At 55.1% G+C, this 20,094-nt stretch overlaps 1 protein-coding gene across 1 annotated transcript; it reads left to right on the forward strand.

Moving 5' to 3' along the window:
- Positions 1–267: 267 nt before the first annotated feature.
- On the forward strand, positions 268–17,470 carry LOC141977342 (B-cell receptor CD22-like). The gene is made up of 10 exons (XM_074938780.1): positions 268–315; positions 4,947–5,022; positions 8,893–8,961; positions 9,656–9,997; positions 10,493–10,765; positions 11,089–11,364; positions 11,832–12,092; positions 15,285–15,431; positions 15,750–15,799; positions 16,484–17,470. The coding sequence occupies exons 1-10, from the start codon at positions 274–276 to the stop codon at positions 16,565–16,567; spliced, it is 1,620 nt and encodes a 539-aa protein (XP_074794881.1). The 5' UTR covers positions 268–273; the 3' UTR covers positions 16,568–17,470.
- Positions 17,471–20,094: the final 2,624 nt, after the last annotated feature.

The following is a 20,094-nucleotide window of genomic DNA, read 5'->3' on the forward strand; positions in this document are numbered from 1 at the left end:
GAGAGAACGGCTGAATTGGAGGAAAAGGCTCCTAGAAGGCACATGGCGCGTATAGCTGCTGAGGAGAAGGCTCACCAGATGCAACAGGAGACTGCCAGACTTCAGCTATGAGTATTGGAAGAGCAGAGAAAGTCCCCACCGCCTGGTGCTCCAGTTCCCCACCGCCAGGAGAAAAACTGGGGAAGTATTTACAACGATACTGAGGATATAGAGGAGTTTTTGTCGACCTTTGAACGCCTCTGCAAGCTGCACAAGATCTCCGATGGTCAGCGAATGCCTGTCCTGATGAGCAGACTGACTGGAAAAGCCAGGGAGGTATTTAATGAATTGGGGGAACAAGAAGCCTTAGATTATGAGCTGTTTAAAGATTCTGTGTTAAGGCAGTTCAAGATTACTCCTGATTCTTACAGAATTAAATTTAGAAAGTTTAGAATGTCTAATGATTGTACTTTTGTGGAATGTGCCCATAAGCTGATGGGTTTTCTTAAAAAGTGGGTTGTGGGAGCGAAAGCACAAGGGGGCTTTGAAAAACTGCTGGATTTAATAACTTTGGAACAGTTCTTAGACATTGTGCCTGACCAGGGGAGAGCAGCTGTGTGTGATAGGGACCCTGAGTCAGTCCTGCAGGCCGCAGAGATTGCAGATGCCCATACTCAAAATAGGGCTCGAGAAGGGTGTAAACCCCAGGGGAAAGTTAATCACCATTCTCCCCAGTTTAAGAGGCGAGGAGGATTTAAAGGTGGGACCAGTCCCACTTCTGTGAGAAAAGCTCATGGGGGCCCAGGGCAGAAAAACTCCTACTCCAAGTGGTATGTCATTTGTGTGGTACACCTGGGCACATCAAACCAGAGCATCCAAACGGAAAAAATAAAACCCCAAACCCAGTAAATGCTAATCCTGTTATTATAAACTCACAGGCAAGCCAACAGAGCCCAGCACTGGTGCCCTGTGTGCAAATGCTGTTTCTGTTGTCTCTGGAGAATTTGACCTTAAAACTCATATTAAAGCTAAATACAGGGGAAATAATATAGAGTTTGTTAGCAGTGCAGAAGTGAATGGAGTAAGGTGTATGGCATGGAGGGACCCCACAGCAGATATTACTTTGGTTAAAGCAAGTCTTGTCAGGGAGGAAGATTATTTGCCAGGTGAAAGTGTAACTGTTGTAACCTTATCTGAGTATTTTGTCAGGGTGCCTTTGGCTAAAATCCGCCTTACATGGAAGGGATTTGATGGCACCATAATTGTGGGAGTGAAAAACACAATCCCTAAGGATCTTATGATGGGAAATGATATTAAAATTATGTTCAGTCAAATTAACATAAACCAGGCACAGGGAGGATTAATCCTGAGGCTGTGTCTATGGAGGGTTTTGCCAAAAGTTTGTCTTTGGGAAATAGCTGTTTGTCTGTGCAAAAAAGCAGTTTGTCTGTGAATGAAGTTGCTGAATGTCTGTCTACTGTCTCAGAAGTGACTCTCTGAAATTAGATCAAGCACAGAAAAAACTCATTGGTCAGGAAAATGTTTCTCAGGAGCAGATTAAAGTGGATGGTCAGGTTAAAGCCCTGTCTGAGGAAGGAAAGGGTAGATTTTTGATGGATGATGGATTGTTGGCTAGTACAGCTTTAAAAGCGAACCCGGAAAAGGTAGCAGTGATTTGCTGGAAGTAGCTCAGTGTAATGTGAAGAGCAGCAGATTATCTGCTGGCTCGCCCAGCCCTGGATGCAGCCTCCTCTGGGGCAGGGCAGCCGGGGAACAGCCACACATAACGATGCACAGAAACGGCTTGCCCAGCCCTGGGATGCAGCCACCTCTGGGGCAGGGTAGGGCAGGTGGGGAACAGCCGCACAGCGATGCCACATAAGGATGGGTTGCCTGGTGTGAGGTGCAGTCAGGATTTCTGGCTTCTATTCCCAGCTCTGGGAGGGGAGTGGGGTCTGGTGGGGAGGGGGCAGAGGGAGCTGGGAGTCAGGACTCCTGGGTTCTATTCTAGCTTGGGATGGGAGTGGTGCCTAGTGGTTAGAGAGCTGGGAGCGGGGGAGGGGGCTGAGAGCCAGGACTCCTGGGTTTTATTCCCAGCCCACTTTCAGTGACTCACCTCAAAGAAATTGTTGTAACGCTCCTGCACTTCCACATCGCTGACATGACCTGGAGGAGAGAGACACAGACTCACTCTGCTGTCGGACAATGGGAAAACTGCGTGCGGTACCCCCCGTGCCTCCTGTTGCCAGGAGTGAGGGGCGTCTCCGGAGGCTGCGAGCTTCCTCACAAGCCAGGCAGAGCCGAGGCTCATGTATGGAGGCCCAACCAGGGCGTTAAGGGACAGGAAGGGCTGGGAGTGTGTCCCATGCAGCTGGGCCAGGAGGGGGTATCGGGTACTCACAGTGTGAGCCGTCTGCCAGCTGGGCTGTGTTCTGGGGGTTCCGGTACAGATTCAGCAACACGACGGTCTACAAAGAGATATGCAGACACAGTGAGGTGTCCGTGTTCCCCAGCTGCCCCGCCCCAGAGCGGGCTGCATCTCATCACCGAACGAACCCTCCCCATGCAGCGTTATGTGAGGCTGTTCCCCAGCGGCCCCGCCCCAGAGGTTGGCTGCGTCCGAATCCCCCAGACTCTGCACCCCGGAGCTCCCCTGGCTGAGGGTGGGTCTGTTGTGGAGGTGGGAACACCTGTCTCCAAGGGTTGCTGTGCACTGGCCAGCACTGCTGACCGGACTGTTAAAAGTCTGGTTGGTGGGGCTAAGGCAGGCTCCCTGCCCGTCCTGGCTCCTTGCAGCTCCCGGAAGTGGCCGGCATGTCCCTGGGGCCACTGGGTGGGAATCTATGTATCTATCTATGCTCCACACACTGACAATGAAGCTGTTACCCATCGGGGTGACGGGCAGGCAGGCGAATCAGTGGGGCAGGGTCCATGGAAGGGGCAGGATCCATTCACTGGCCAGGTGCTGAGTCATCAATAGTGACTCACCCCATCAATGGGGAATCTGCGACAGACAAATCGTTGGGGTATTTCCCCCACCCCATGCCCCTCTTCTGGGCACAGTGTGTTATGAGGGTGGGGCTCTGTGTGTCTCTGTCTGTCTGCATACACATGCTCTGGGCAGGGAGTGGGAGCTAGTGGGTGGTAGCGGGGATAGTGGGGAGCCAGGACTCCTGGGTTCTATCCCCAGCCCTGGCTGGCAGGAGTGGGGTCTGGTGGGTCAGAGCAGGGGGAGGGGCTGGGAGCAGAACGCCTGGGTTCTATTAACAACTCTGCCTCTGAAGACATAGAATCATAGAATATCAGGGTTGGAAGGGACCTCAGGAGGTCATCTAGTCCCACCCCCTGCTCAAAGCAGGACCAATCCCCAACTGAATCATCCCAGCCAGGGCTTTGTCAAGCCTGACCTTAAAAACTTCTAAGGAAGGAGATTCCACCACCTCTCTAGGTAACGCATTCCAGTGCTTCACCACCCTCCTAGTGAAAAAGTTTTTCCTAATATCCAACCTAAACCTCCCCCACTGCAACTTGAGACCATTACTCCTCGTTCTGTCATCTGCCACCACTGAGAACCCCCTTTGGAACTCCCTTTCAGGTAGTTGAAAGCAGCTATCAAATCCCTCCTCATTCTTCTCTTCTGTAAACTAAACATCCCCAGTTCCCTCAGCCTCTCCTCCTAAGTCATGTGTTCCAGTCCCCTAATAATTTTTGTTGCCCTCTGCTGGACGTTTTCCAATTTTTCCACATCCTTCTTGTAGTGTGGGGCCCAAAACTGGACACAGTACTCCAGATGAGGCCTCACCAATGTCGAATAGAGGGGAACGATCACGTCCCTCGATCTGCTGGCAATGCCCCTACTTAGACATCCCAAAATGCCATTGGCCTTCTTGGCAACAAGGGCACACTGTTGACTCATATCCAGCTTCTCGTCCACTGTAACCCCTAGGTCCTTTTCTGCAGAACTGCTGCCGAGCCATTCGGTCCCTAGTCTGTAGCAGTGTGTGGGATTCTTCCGTCCTAAGTGCAGGACTCTGCACTTGTTCTTGTTGAACTTCATCAGATTTCTTTTGGCCCAATCCTCCAATTTGTCTAGGTCCCTCTATATCTATTCCTACCCTCCAGCGTATCTACCTCTCCTCCCAGTTTAGTGTCATCTGCAAACTTGCTGAGGGTGCAATCCACACCATCCTCCAGATCATTTATGAAGATATTGAACAAAACCGGCTCCAGGACCGACCCCTGGGGCACTCCACTTGATACCGGCTGTCAGCTAGACATGGAGCCATTGATCACTACCCGTTGAGCCCAACAATCTAGCCAGCTTTCTATCCACCTTATAGTCCATTCATCCAGCCCATACTTCTTTAACTTGCTGGTAAGAATACTGTGGGAGACCGTGTCAAAAGCTTTGCTAAAGTCAAGGAACAACACGTCCACTGCTTTCCCTTCATCCACAGAGCCAGTTATCTCATCATAGAAAGCAATTAGATTAGTCAGGCATGACTTGCCCTTGGTGAATCCATGCTGACTGTTCCTGATCACTTTCCCCTCCTCTAAGTGCTTCAGAATTGATTCCTCAGCCCCAAGCCCTTAAGGACCTGCTCCATGATTTTACCCACCCCCCCCACACACTAACCTTTAGACCCCACTCCCCTCCTAGAACTGGGATAGAATCCAGGAATCCTAGATCCTAGCCTGCCACTGTAACCACGAGACCCCACTCTGCTCTGAGAGCTGAGAATGGAACCCAGGAGTCCTGGGTCCTGGTCTGGTCTGCCCACTCCCCACTCCCCGCCTCTCACCACTGGCTTTTCTTGACATGTGAAGATCAGGACTGGTGCCATTAAGAGCCAGGAAGTCTTTATCACAGTTCCTTTTCCTCCCCTGAGCCCCAGCCCCTGCCAGCCCAGCACACAGGCTCGTGGGTTACAAATACTTGAGCAGGGATGTTTATCTATCTGCCGTAGCCCACTGCCTCCCTGGTTACTGTCCTCGGTGAGATCGGAAGGGGCTCCCAGTGTCTAACGCAGCCCCAGGACCAGGGTAAGTGCTGTGCTCCTGAGATCTCACACTCCCGGGAACTTCCATGATATTGTGTGTGTGTGTGTTTTGGGAAAGAGTCTGTGTTTAGAGTCTCAAAGCAGCTTAAATTGAAATGGAAGGTGTTGCTCTTAGTTTAGTATCAGTTGCCCCACCCCAGAGGTGGCTGCATCTTAGCGCTGGGTGAGCTATCCCCATGGGGCATTATGTGCAACTGCTCCTCGGCTGCCCTGTGCCAGAGGTGGCTGCATCTCAGCACCCGGTGAGTCATCCCTGTGTGGTATTATGTGTGGCTCTTACCCAGTTGCCCTGCCCCAGAGGTGGCTGCATCTTAGCCCTGGGTGAGCCATCCCTGCCTGGTGTTATGTGCAGCTGTTTCCCGGCTGCTCCACCCCAGAGGAGGCTGCATCTCAGTGCCAGAGGAGCTGTCCCCGTGCAGCATCTGTGTGCAGCTGGTAACTGGGTTATATGGTGTTTGGATGAAGGAGTAATTGAAATTTTAAATAGAGGATCTTGTAGGTTTATTATTAGTTATTATTTGCACTGTAGTAGTGCTGAGACCCAAGCCCGGGCAAGCACCCCAGTGTGCTAGGCGCTGCACAAACACGGGAATATCGCTGCCCCTCTGGGGAGTGGGAGCAGAATCCAGGGCTTTGTAGGTCAGTCACCTGAAGGAGGAGAAACTAGCACCATGGAGGCTGGGTATATTCTCAGTGCAACTTGTGTGTTTGCTGTACGTGCACCAGTCCTGGACAAACGTGGTCGTAAACAGCATCCAGGGAACTCCCTCTGTAGGGACTGTCAGCAGAAACCACCAAGGCCGGGTTCCCAGGGAGCAAATAACTCTCCACAGACTGAGGGATTGAGGCAGCAAGCACCCCGGAGAGAACTAAAGTGCAAAAATGAGTGAAAAACAAATTTCTTCCAAACCCTGAACAGTTGCTTGCACACTAAGGGCAAATTGTAACAGCACCACCTGGAGGCTGCTGGCAGAACAAAGATAAGGCCCAGCTCATGTGCCAGGGAGACTGAATTCCCTTGGGGTCTTTGCTGAGCCATTCTGTACCCCATACTCATGCTCCCACGCCGCCCCCCCCCCGTTAATGCAGACCTCTCCTCTAGGGGGCAGAGGAGAGCTCAGTCCCCGTGGCCTGTTCAGCCAGCGAGGGGCTGGTTAACGCCATCTGGGGTGTCGATTTGGTGCTTCAGACACGTTTGCTAGGAACAGGTCTGAGATGCTCACAGCACCCGGCTGCCTACCAGGGAAAAGCCCCTGCCGATCTAACCATTAGATCCCACAACCCTCCCCAAGCCAAGACTGGAACCCAGGAGTCCTGATTCCCAGTCCCTCCTGCTCTAACCCATTGAACCCCCACTTTCATCCCAAAGCCAGAGATAGCCAAACCCAAAGTCCTGACTATCCATCCCCCTGCTCTAACTACTAGACCCCACTCCCCTCCCAGAGCCAGGGAGAGAACCCAGGAGTCCTGGCTCCCAGCCCCCACCCCTGCTCTAACCTGTAGACCCCACTCCCCTCCCAAAGCTGGATAAAGAACCCAGGAGGGCTGCTTTCACCACTAGCCTTGGCGCAGCAAGCTCCAGACTGCAGATAATCGCTGGCCCCTTCCGCCTTCTCTATGAGATCCTGTGTCACATCACACATCACACGAGATGAGATCTCACACGAGGTCGTTGTGTCACATCAGATCTTCCGAGACACAAACTCAGCATCTCTGGCCCCAGTGGGGCAGAGGGAAGGGCCCAGCTAAAGGAACTGTGTATCACAGCGGGGGAGCCAGCCCCATGGGACACTGGTAAGCCCATCATGACCAGGCTGGGGGGCTGTACCCTGCTCAGCAGTGACTCTAGGAAGGACCCAGGTGTCCTGGTGGAGCCAACTGTCCATGAGCTCCTCAGGCGATGCTCTGGCTAAGAGGGCAAGTGTGACCCTGGGCTGGAGACACAGGGAAATAGCAAGTAGGAGCTGGGATCCCCACTGGACGTGACACTGGGGAGACTGCACCTAGCTCTGGGGGGCCGCATGGCAAACAAGGTATCCAGAAATGGGGGAGGGGTCAGAGAAGAGCAGCAGGGACAATCCGAGGGCTGGAAAACCTGCCCGACAGCCAAGCACTGAAGGAGCTCAATCTAGTGAGTTTAACCTGGGGAAGGCTCAAAGGGGACTAGATCCCTGTCTGTCAGCACCTCCCTGGTGGGCGGGTGGGGGAGGTTTCAGAGGGCTTGTTAACCCAACAGACATGGACAACGTGAGAGCCGACAGCTGGGGGATGGAGCCAGACAAATCAAGACTGGGAATAAGGGGCAGATTTTCCCCATGGAGGGGAAGTGACCCTGGGAAGGACTGCCCCAGAGACAGAGTCTCCAGCCCTTGGAGTCTTTCTATGGAGATCAGATGTCCCTAAAAGCACTGCTCTAGCTCGACCATCAGATCTGGGCTGGAGGTCGGGATCCCTGGGGCGGTCACTGGGCTGGGCAGACTGTGTGGGCATAAAGGTCCCTTCTGACATTAAGATGGGCAGATCAATGAACTCAGCAGTAAGCGGCTGGGCTGATAACTACTCTGGTCTCCTCAGCAAGGCAGGAAACTGCGATGCTGAATAAAGCTAAACACTGCGAGGTCGTTATGACTATTTCCCACATGTGTTATGGTCACGTCTAATGGCCCAGCTGAGATCAGGGCCCCGTTGTGCTAGGCGCTGCCCAGACACAACGTGAGAGACTGTCCCTGCCCCAGCTGCGATCAGGGCCCCGTTGTGCCAGGGGCTGCCCAGACACACAGCCAGAGACAGTCCCTGCTACAAAGCATTTGAAGTCTAAAGAGACAAAAGTAAGATTTTTATCCTCCTTGTACAGGTGGGGAAACTGAGGCACAGAGCGGCGTGGCTTGCTCATGGTCACATGGGGCCCTGTGGCAGCATTGTGTAGCCCATACAACTGGCTTTAGCATTTATTTTATGTGGCAGCAGTGCAAGGAACCCACAGGCCTGTCTCCTGTGAGACGCTGGCGTCAGCACTTAGCATAAGGCTTGGGGCCTATGGACTTTGGCACAGAGAAATGGCCTAACGGTGACCCCTACGTTTTGGGGACGTGGGAACAGAGCATTGAAGGGGGAGCTTTGTCCACAACGACACCAGGAACATGAGCTAACACCAGCTTGCAGATATTTTAGCATGGGCCCATCGGCAGCTGTCTGACCACCAGAGAGCCATGACCTACCTATAGGGGAAGGGCCCCCATCACTGGTAGGGGGAGGAGATACACATAAGGAAGAGGGGAGATACCCCTATGGAACAGGCATTAGGCAGGGTGGCGTCAGCGTAATGTCAAGTACAAGTCGCATCCCAGCCTGCGGGCAGGAGAGCGTCATGTAGCCCTTGGGAGGTGCCAGGGTGACAGCGAGGAAGGTGATGGTGAGGAGGAAGATACTGGCTGACAGTCCGGGGTGTTCTGCATGGGACGGTTCAGAGGGACCCGCTGCCGTCTCTCTATCTACCTCGCTGGGCTGGAGCCTTTGTGACTTTGTTAAATGTGCTAATAATTCCTCAAGTGCGAGTGTCACAGCCGTGCCCAAGGGGCTCCCAGCTGAACCCCAGTTCCATAATCCTGGTCCTGACCTGGGGACACGAACCTGTCAAACCTCCGCAGGATCACTGGGAATTCTGAAGTAATCCAGAGAATGACTATGTGACTCCTATATTGGGCTCCAGCCGTGACTAGAGCCAAGATCTCCTGCCTCAGCCCCAAGCCCGGCCTCACTATGGAGCTCGTGGCCTTTCTGGGACACCCTTTGTGCTGAAAATGTTTTCGTAGGAACCTTTCCTGGGCCCAAATCCGGTTTCCCTTTCTTGTAGGCCCTACATCAACGTTCACCCTGGAGGAGATGGAGGGCCTGCTGCTGCTGGCCCTCTCCATCCTGACCGGTGAGTGGTGCTGGTTGCGCTCGGGCTGGGGCTGGGATGCAGTAACGGGGATGAACAGGGAGGCGGGAATGTGGGAGACTCTGCCATGGAGACAGCTCCACCTGCCAATGCTTGAAATCCAGCAGGAGGCATCTGGAATTTCTGGGGTTCATTTGCAAACTCTAGGGGGCGCTGTGCTGCAGGAGGCAAGGTCATGGCTCTCCCCTGGCAGTCAGGGCTGGCCCCGATGCCCCAGGGCAGCACCAGGGGGCGCTGTGCTGCAGGGAGCAGGGTGGGGACTCTCCTCTGGCAGTCAGGGCTGGCCCCGATGCCCCAGGGCAGCACCAGGGGGCACTGCGCTGCAGGGAGTGGGGTGGGAGCTCTCCTCTGGCAGTCAGGGCTGGCCCCGATGCCCCAGGGCAGCACCAGGGGGCACTGTGCTGCAGGGAGCAGGGTGGGGACTCTCCTCTGGCAGTCAGGGCTGGCCCCGATGCCCCAGGGCAGCACCAGGGGGTGCTGTGCTGCAGGGAGCAGGGTGGGGACTCTCCTCTGGCAGTCAGGGCTGGCCCCGATGCCCCAGGGCAGCACCAGGGGGCGCTGTGCTGCAGGGAGCAGGGTCGGGACTCTCCCCTGGCAGTCAGGGCTGGCCCCGATGCCCCAGGGCAGCACGAAGGGGCTCTATGCCGCAGATAGCAGGATGCTGCTTCCCCTCCAGGTGCAGGCTGCCAGGACTGGGGGGTGACCCTGCCCGTGGACCCCCTGGCTGGATGGAGCGGCTCATGTGTGACAATCCCTTGCTCCTACACCTACCCCGAGGGTCAGCTCGTCAGGGCCGTGACCTGGAGCCAGAACAAGGAGAGAATTGTGCGGCTCACTGCAGCAGCAGGGCAGGGCTATGGCAAGGCCGAGCGCGTCCAGTTCCTGGGCGACCTGCAGCACAACTGCACCCTGCGCCTCAACCCACTGGCGCTCGGAGACGGGGGCGCCTACTCCTTTGAGTTCCAGACCCAGAGCCAAAGCTGGAGAAGCCCCCGAGCCCTGTGCCTCACAGTGTCAGGTAATCCCCAGCTCCTCTTCCAGAAACATTTCCCCAGCAACCCAGCCCGGCCCCGTGCAGCGTTATGTGTGGCTGCTCCCTGGCTGCCCCGCCCCAGAAGTGGCTGCACCTCAGCGCCCATCGAGCCATCCCCAAGGACGGTTGCTGTACACCGCTCTTAACATTTCACTCAAATCAGATGGCCACATTCTGCAGAGCTGTGAAGAAACAGTGGAGTCTGGTGGTTAGAGGAAGCCAAAATTGGAGCCAGAACTCCTGGGTTCTCTCCCAGCTCTGGGAGGGGAGTGGGATCTAGTGGTCACAGCAGGGGGGGCTGGGAGCCAGAATTCCTGGGTTCTCTCCCAGCTCTGGGAGGGGAGCCTGGTACAGGTCACACCCCCACCTGGGCTTGGGGAAGCTCTCAAAGAAGGGGCAGTGGGTGGTGACTGGAGGTGGCTGGGCCCATGGCCGTACCCCCAGCAGTGACTGGCTCTCCCCCTCACCCACCCTGCACAGAACATCCCTGCAGGGTCAATTATGGCATGGCCAGGACCGGGGGAGCCCTGAGCGGCAGCTTGTTCTGCTCCATCTCCGAGCGCTGCTCCTCCTCCGGCCTGTATTGGTATGATGGAGCCGGCACGCGGATCCTGACGGAAACTGCAGCTGGCCAACGCGAGAGCTGGCTGAGCATGCACATCGTCTGGCAGCACCGGGGGGCGGCGCTGGAGTGCCGGGTGCGGGGCTACCAGAATAGGTGCCTCCCCAAAGGGTCCCAGCCCCCAGCCACAGGTGAGTAGCATTATGTATGGGGATTTTCCTTTGTAGGGGGCACCGGCCCCCATCAGACCCCAGGGCACAAACTGGGGGGCGGGAAACGGGGCACGGGGCCTTTCCCCTCTAGCAGGCACTGGCTCTAATCCAGTCCTAGGGCAGGGGTCTGGCTGGCACAAGGGGTGGGGAATGGGACATGGGACCTTTCCCCTCTAGTGGGCGCCAGCTCCCATCCGGCCCCAGGATGAGGGACTAGCTGGCTCATGGGTGCAGGGAATGGGGCATTGGGTCTTCACCTCAATAGAGCGCTGGTTCTGACCCATCTCCAATGGCTTTTTCAGGCTGGACCCCCCACCTGAAGGTCCTGGTGGACGCGGACGGCCCGGGCCCGATCAGGGAGGGTGACTCATTCACACTGAGATGCGTGGAGGACAGCAGGTCGCTGGACCAGTTCTACTCCTGGATTCACAACTATGAGGATCTGCCCGGGGGCCCCTCTGTGCAGATCAAGGGGGCAACCTTGTCTCACGGGGGCAATTACACCTGCATGAAGTGGGTCTCCGGCACCGGGCGTGGCTACCTGGCTATATCCCCCACCACCTATGTGGCCATCCTTGGTGAGTAGCCAGTGCCAGGGTGGGGCCAGAGCTCTGGGGGTGGGGGCCAAGGAGCACAGATGGGAGGGGCCCTTCAGTCACTGACATGCCAGTTGGGGGCGGGGCCACAGCCCTGGGGGTGGGGCCAAAGAGCACAGATGGGAGGGATCCTTGTCTCACCTACATTCCAAATGGGGGCGGGACCACAGCCCTGGGGGCGGAGCAGGAGAGCACAGATTGCAGGGGGGGCCTTTCTGTCACTGACATTCCAGTTGGGGGCAGGGCCACAGCCATGGGGGTAGAGCCTGGTTCACAAATGGGAGGGTCCAGGGGCCCTCCTTATGCCATCACTTGGATATGGGAGTGGGGCTAGAGCATTGGGGACGGAGCCATGGAGCCCCTCCGCCCCATGCCATGCAGCGCCTAAGCCCCCAACTGCCATCCCACAGGGGTGTCATTAGCTCATATCTCATTCGCTTCCTCTGCAGCCCCCCCCGTGGTGCATGTGGTGGCCACCCCAGGCCCTCATCGCAGCACGGGGGAACCCCTGTCCCTGATGTGCCAGCTGGACACCAGCGCCTATGGCAGAGTGGGCTTCTCCTGGTACAAGGATGGCGAGCGGCTGGGGTGGGCACAGCCAGAACTGGCTTTCCTGGGCGTCCAGGTGGCTGATGGGGGAGAATATCAGTGTGAGGTGCACAACACCCTAGGGAAATCCACCTCTCTGCCACTCACCATCACTGTTGTGTGTAAGTACTGGGCGCATTTGACTCCACGTTACGCATTACGTTGCCAGGGAATGGCTTAGAGTCCCCCATGCACCATGGTTGAACCCCGCACTGTCCTTCTACAAGGCCAACCAAAATAAACAAGCTCCCAGCTCATGCTCCAGCTGGGTCCGCTTTGTTGACCAGGCTCCAGTATCCCTGTCCAGCGCACAGAGCCACCGAACAGCCAAATGACATTACAAGTCAACCTGTCATCAGGCCGAGAAACACCCATTCAAATAACATACATGTGGTTGAAATTTAATATTTTTTAATCATCAGGAAAAATGTCTGGTTTGCCACCCTCAAAATTAGCTCTTTGCTGGACTTTTCATTACATTTTTCATCTCAGTTTTTACTTACAGTGTTTTGAAGGAGTAATTCATGGGCTCTGGGTGAACGAGCTGTTGGGGGAGCCTAGCCCCTGGCCCCTCCCTCTCTGCCCGAGGCCACACCCCTCCCCTTCCACCTCCCCTTCCCCACCGGAGTCCAGAGCCCTGGTGGGTGGGTGGGTGGGGGGTGTCCCTGCGGCCCCCTGCTGTAGGAGCTGAGCCCTGCTCTGTGTCTGTGTGTCCCTGCCTGCCCCCTGCAGCCACCACCCCCCATGCACCCCCAGTTCCAGAGTGCCCCAACCCCAGTGCCTGGCAGCGTGGCGTGGCCCCAGCCCCAGCGCCCCCAACCCCGGGCCTCGCGAGCACCGGCCCCAGCCTGCCTGCCCCAGGCTCTCAGCCACGGAAGAGTGGGAAGGGAACTGGGAGCCTGGGGGCGGAGCGTGGGTGGGGCCGTGCCTGGCTGTTTGGGGAGGCACAGCCTTCCCCATCCTACGCTACCCGCCACCCATGGGGCAATTGTTGAAAATTATAATCAATTAAAATTAAAGTTAAATAATCTTTTAAACAGAAAATGCTGGGGCGGGGGGGGGGAGGTTGGCAAACAAAATTGTTTAGGATTTTGGGAAACAGACAATTATGATGACTGAACAGAACCATATTTGATCAAAATGCCGATAAAAGAATGGTTGAAAAGTTGGAGGAAGCATTTGCTCAAAGTCAGATTCAATCTTTGGCGAAAGGGTAGATTCAAAGTTTAGAAAAAGTTTCAAATGCCAAATTCCCAAAACTCTGGGGGGAAAGTGGGGGAAATGGCTTCATTTTGTACCCAGCAAAACAGCAACACACCAGCGGGAGAGTGAGTTTGTGTGTGTGGTTTTTGAAAAAACAGGGGCGGGGGGGGGGGTGAGAACCTGGATTTGTGCTGGAAATGGCCCAACTTGATTATCATACACATTGTAAAGAGAGGTTTCAGAGTAGCAGCCGTGTTAGTCTGTATTCGCAAAAAGAAAAGGAGGACTTGTGGCACCTTAGAGACTAACCAATTTATTTGAGCATAAGCTTTCGTGAGCTACAGCTCACTTCATCGGATGTATTCATTCTGTAGCTCACGAAAGCTTATGCTCAAATAAATTGGTTAGTCTCTAAGGTGCCACAAGTACTCCTTTTCTTATTGTAAAGAGAGTGGTCACTTTGGATGGACTATTACCAGCAGGAGAGTGAGTTTGTGTGTGTATGGGGGTGTGGGGGTGAGAAAACCTGGATTTGTGCTGGAAATGGCCCAACTTGATTATCATACACTTTGTAAGGAGAGTGATCACTTTAGATAAGCTTCAGAGAAGCAGCCGTGTTAGTCTGTATTCGCAAAAAGAACAGGAGGACTTGTGGCACCTTAGCGACTAACCAATTTATTTGAGCATGAGCTTTCGTGAGCTACAGCTCACTTCATCGGATGCATACTGTGGAAACTGCAGAAGACATTATATACACAGAGACCATGAAACAATACCTCCTCCCACCCCACTCTCCTGCTGGTAATAGCTTATCTAAAGTGATCACTCTCCTTACAATGTGTATGATAATCAAGTTGGGCCATTTCCAGCACAAATCCAGGTTTTCTCACCCTCCGCCCCCCCCCCCACACACAAACTCACTCTCCTGCTGGTAATAGCCCATCCAAAGTGACCACTCTCTTCACAATGTGTATGATAATCAAGGTGGGCCATTTCCTGCACAAATCCAGGTTCTCTCACCCCCTCATCCCCCTCCAAAAACCACACACACAAACTCACTCTCCTGCTGGTAATAGCCTATCCAAAGTGACCACTCTCCTTACAACGTGCATGAAAATCAAGGTGGGCCATTTCCAGCACGAATACAGGTTTTCTCACCCCCCCACTTTTTTCCAAAAAAACCACACACACACAAACTCACTCTCCTGCTGGTAATAGCTTATCCAAAGTGACCACTCTCCCTACAATGTGCATGATAATCAAGGTGGGCCATTTCCAGCACAAATCCAGGTTTTCTCACCCCCCCACCCCCATACACACACAAACTCACTCTCCTGCTGGTAATAGCCTATCCAAAGTGACCACTCTCCTTACAACGTGCATGAAAATCAAGGTGGGCCATTTCATGGTCTCTGTGTATATAATGTCTTCTGCAGTTTCCACAGTATGCATCCGATGAAGTGAGCTGTAGCTCACGAAAGCTCATGCTCAAATAAATTGGTTAGTCTCTAAGGTGCCACAAGTCCTCCTTTTCTTTTTGCGAATACAGACTAACACGGCTGTTACTCTGAAACCTGACACACAGGTTTGTGATCGTTCGCATTTTTTCTTCCATTGGCCTGTGCAGCTGCCGGCACAAGGGGGCTCTGATTGCACTTGGGGCAGGGTCTGTCTCTTGTTCTGAGTCTGTGGTCTCAGCAGGGACAGGGCCTGTCTCTGGTTGTGTGTCTGGGCAGCGCCTGGCACAACAGGGCCCTGATCTCAGCTGGGGCAGGGCCTGTCTCTGTCTCTGTGTCCGGGCAGTGCTCAGCACAGCGGGGCTCTGATCTCAGCAGCGGCTTCTAGGTGCTATTGTAATAAGAGGAGACTGGAGGTTTGAGGAACCTGAAAGAAACTCCAATGTCCAGTAAACACTTGGGAGGAAAATTCTCCTGGTTAAAAACCCAGCTTCCTTCCTGCCCCCTCCACTGAGACTTGCCTTCTTTGTCCCCCCCCAGGACTATGCTGCCCCCTCAACCAGCTCCCACCTCCTCATCTCCCCTGGCCTGCCCCACTGCACCCTGCATGACACTGGAGCTAATGACCCTATTCTCCATCCCTCCCCCCCACAGACGGCAGTGACTGGTACCAGCTGAGCCCTGGCCCCATGGCAGGCTTCGTAGCAGGGGTCCTGCTGCTCTTCCTCCTGAGCAACCTCGGGGTTTATTATCTGGCCAGGAGAATCCGCCAACGGAAAGAACCGGGGGGGAGTCTTCAGGGTAAGTGACCCCCCTGGGTGGGAATTGGGGGAGTGGCAGGAAGAGGGGGGGCCTCTGGCTGCATTATGGAAAACCTGGAGTGTGGGCATGTGAAGGAAATCAACCCGCTGCTGTGTGTGTGTGTGTGTGTGTGTGTGTGTGTGTGTCCCTGCCGCCCTCTGCTGGAGGGGCTGAGCCCTACACTGTGTGTATGAGGGTTGGCGGAAGCGGCCTGCTTTGTGGGGGGGTTGCCAGAGGGGGGAAACGATTGAATTGGGGGAAAATGTTTAAAGAAGGAAAATAAACAGTGAAAGGGGATAATTGTTTCTCCTTCCCCAGAGGGCAGCAGAGAGGACCCCAGCAACCCACAGAGAGACTCACTCTATGAGGTCAGTTGCGGGGGTCTGTTAGCCCCTGGGTCCCCACTGCCCCCACATACTGGCTGGGGTTGAGTATGCAGCTGCAGCCTGTGCACCCCCCCACCGTCCCCAGCTGGACGGAATCAGCACTACCTGACCATGCATCATAGACCCCGTCCTGCTAATGGCTCAGGGGAGATTCTCCTTCACATCCAATAGCCAGGACTTGCACTGGCACAGGAGGCTGGGAGATCTCTGCCCAAGTACAACTGGGGATGCTCGTTAGTCTGCCAGATAACTGCAGTTCACAGCTCTGCAGGGCCATAAAGGTGGGCATGGAACCCAGGAGTCTGGGCTACCAGACCCTCCCCCGCTCGAACCACTAGACCCCACTCCCCTCCCAAAGCTGGGGATAGAATTCAAGAGTCCTGGCTCCCTGCCCCCCCACCCCTGCCCCCCAACCACTAGACCACACTCCCCTTCCAAAGCTGGGGAGAGAACACAGGAATCCTGGATCCCAGCATCCCCCCCGCCACCCCCCACAACCACTAGACCCCACTCCCCAAGCCAGGGAGAGAACCCAGGCGTCCTGGATCCCACTCCCCTGCCCCGCCCCCATTACTGAAGTTACAGGCAGACATCACACACAGGTCTCCTGCTCGGGGAGTGTCCCCTCTTTCACACAATCTGTCTCTCTTCCTGTGTCCCCGGCAGGAAATCCCATGTGCCGGGGAGATTCCCTGCCCCTCGGATGACAACGGCGACTATTATAACAGCACCAAGGACTATTGTAACTGAGCACGGCCAAGACCCCTGCCGACCGTCCGCCGTCCCCTCCGCACTGCCGCAACCTGGATCTCGATGAGAGTCCACCGCTCACACCCCGGGCAGCATTTACCCTCCTCCATGAGCTGGAGAAACCCAGGAGAACCCAGGTGTCCTGACTCCCAGCCCTCCTCCCACCCCGCAGCAGAGCCCTGGGGCAAGGTCCCACTTGGGCCACTGGAACTGGGCATTTCTGGGGCAGTTTAATTTGTAGTTCCTATTTTCCAGGCTGTGTTGGCTTTCGGGAGGCAGGCTGGCCTAGCAGACAGAGAACAGGACTGGGAGGGAGGTGATCTGGAGTCTGCCTGCCCACGGGCAACTCACAGCCCTGCTCTGTGCCTCAGTTTCCCCAAAATGATCCTGCCCTCCTGTGTATAGTGCTTGGAGATCTCTGGCCGGAAAGCACTAGACATGGACAAGGTGTCATTACCCACCAGGCTGCTGTTTCCCTCCAGTTCCAGCCCCTTTCTCAGCTTTAACACAGTTTTCATCAGGGAATTGCCTTTGTTTTGTTTATTGTTACTGGATAATAAAGTGGGTTTACAAACCCATCAGCTTGGGTGACTGCTGCGGGACAGGGAGGCTTTACCGAGGGCAGGGAGCTCCGAGGCTCGAAAGGGAAAAATGACGCAGCAAGCAGCCTTTCAAAGGTGGGTTTTTAGCAGATTGTGCAACCGGGAGCCAGTCGCTCTCCGGCGGGAAATTAAAAACAAACAAACAAAAAACAGAAAAGCAGCAGAAGTCCCTCCCCCCCGACACCCCCAGAGCAGCAAGGCGCTACTTAATGAAATGAATTGACAATTACAAATGCATCCGATGAAGTGAGCTGGAGCTCACAAAAGCTTATGCTCAAATAAATTGCTTAGTCTCTAAGGTGCCACAAGTCCTCCTGTTCTTTTTGTGGATACAAACTAACACGGCTGCTACTCTGAAAGAAGCCAATGTACGCTTGCTGGGGGCGGCCTGGGCAGCTGGCCCCCACCTGGCTCCGGCTTCCAGCCTCCCTAGGGGGCGGAGTCTGGAGGGAGGGAGAGGAGGGGCAGGGTCACAGAGAGGGGCAGGGCCTTGTGGCGAGAGGGGGGGAGCACCCCACAATTTTCTGTCTAACCACCTTACCCACCCCCGCAGTGGGAAGAGGCGGGTGCCACCCCTGGTCTCTCCCCATCGCAGCCAATCACAGAACACAATCCCACTCATTCATGTGCCAGGCTCTAGTTTCCATCCTCCCGACTCCTCCGGTCTTCACAATGAGCCATGCCACACACCCAGGGGTGCTGACCGGGGGCCAGGATCCCTCACTTTATACCTGCCATAAGGGGGAGCGATGAGGGGAGGGGCGGAGAGGAGCAAGGGGGGGGCAGGATCTTGGGTGAAAGAAATGGCGTGAGGGCGGGGACTCAGGGTGAGGGGGCGGCACGAGGGCGGGGTCTGAGGGGAGGTTGCAGGCCAGGGGCGGGGACTCAGGGTGAGGGGGCGGCACGAGGGCGGGGTCTGAGGGGAGGTTGCAGGCCAGGGGCGGGGCCTGGGGAAGGGGTGGTGCAGGGGCAGAGTCTCTAGGAGAAGGCAAACGCAAGGGCAGGAACTTGGGGGAGGGACTGAGGCAAGGGCGGAGCCTCAGGGAAAGGGACAGTGCAAGGGCGGAGCCTGAGGTGAAGGGGTGGTGCAGGGGACGGGGCCTCAGGTGAAGGGGCGGAGGAAGGGGCTGTGACTGGTTACCTCATATTCACACTTGTAAACATATTTTTATAAAGCATATGCAACATCACAGGGGCGGTGCGTGTGTGTGTGGCTGTGCTGGTGTGTGTGTTCGTGTAGCTGGATTTGTGCCTGTGTTTGCATCTGTTAGCAGTTGTGTTGGTGTGTGGCTGGATTTGTGCGGGTGTTTGTGTATGTTAGTAAGAATGTGTGTGTGTGGCTGGATTCATGCATGTGTTTGTGTATGTTTGCAATTATGTTTGTGTATGTGCATCTCTGCTGCCCTCTGCCGGCTACAGCGACAACTGCTTCTCCATGTGTCACAGCCCCCATACCGTCAACCTCGGTGGCGATTCCCCCATCTTACAAGGGCTGGCTGGCCTGACCCTTTGCCTGTCTGCGGAGTGTGGTGGAGGCTGAAGCTCGCCCCCCGTGGCGCAGGAGGGCGCAGGTGTGGGGCGCTGGGCTCCGATGCACCTGCCCAGCTGCTTACAGTACATTAATTGATCTGCCCATCTTCATGCCAGAAGGGACAGTTGTGCCCATGCAGTCTGCCCAGCCTGGAGACCGCCACCCAGGGATCCCAGATTCCAGCCCAGATCTGATGGTCGAGCTAGAGCGGTGCTTTTAGGGACGTCTGATCTCCATAGAAAAACTCCAAGAGCTGGAGACTCTGCCCTGTCCCTGGGGCAGTGATTCCCAGAGTCAATTCCCCTTCCCGGGGAAAATCTGCCCCTTATTCCCAGTCTTGATTTGTCTGGCTTCATCCACCAGCAATCAGCTCTTGCTCTGCCCTGTCTGTTGAGTTGATGAGTTCTCTGCTCCCCGAAAGCTCCTCCCCAGGGAGGTGCTCACAGACCAGGATCTAATCAGCTTGTCTCCTTCTCTGGGAGAAACTCACAAGATCGAGCTCCTTCAGTCCTTGGTTCTTGGGCAGGTTTTCCAGCCTTCAGATAGTTCCAGTTGCTCTTCTCTGACCCCTCCCCGATTCCCCAAAGTCCTGCTGCACAAAGACCAGTGGTAAAAGCCAGCCACCTGGGTTCTTTATCCAGCTCTGGGAGGGGAGCGGGTGTGACACTCTGTACCTCAGGGGAACACCCAGCACCCCCATGTTCATCCTTGTAATACGATTGTGTGGTATCCAATGCAAAGTTTGTCATGTCGGGTGTCTTCGGAAGGCTCATGATGCACTGGGCATTGTTGTTACAGTAATGTTATAGTAAAGTTATAGGTTATAATTTCATGTATGTAGTTATGAGCCTGAAAATGTATCCTCATGGCTTAAAATAAGAGCAGAGGGGCAGTTCACACCTCATCAGGGCAGGTATGGGACAAACCCAGCCCAGCCTCACAGGAACAAAGGATACTGGCCTAGGCAGCAACAAAAGGGTCTGATGGACTCTCGAGGGAGTCACCCCCTTTCCTTCAGCCAGTTTGGGACTGCGATGAGGTCACGCTCACCTGACTCTGAAGGGGGGGGCAAAGCCAAGAGGAAAGAAAGAACATGATGAAAGGGAGAGACGTTTGCCATGCTCTTCCTCTCTCTTCCACCTACATCTACAGACACTACACCAAGCGACTGAAGCGCTGTTCAAAGGGGAGAGGCTGGCTGAAGAGCAACTAGCCAGCCTGTGGTGAGAAGCATCTAAGTTAGTCTCTAAGGTGCCACAAGTACGCCTGTTCTTTTTGCTGATACAGACTAACACAGATGCTACTCTGAAATCTAAGTTTGTAACGACATTGAAAGTGTTCAGATCAGCTTAGTATGTGTTTTGCTTTTATTTCATTTGACCAAATCTGACTTG

The sequence above is a fragment of the Natator depressus genome, chromosome 24 (assembly GCF_965152275.1).
Source record: "Natator depressus isolate rNatDep1 chromosome 24, rNatDep2.hap1, whole genome shotgun sequence".
In the NCBI taxonomy this organism is placed as follows: domain Eukaryota; kingdom Metazoa; phylum Chordata; order Testudines; family Cheloniidae; genus Natator; species Natator depressus.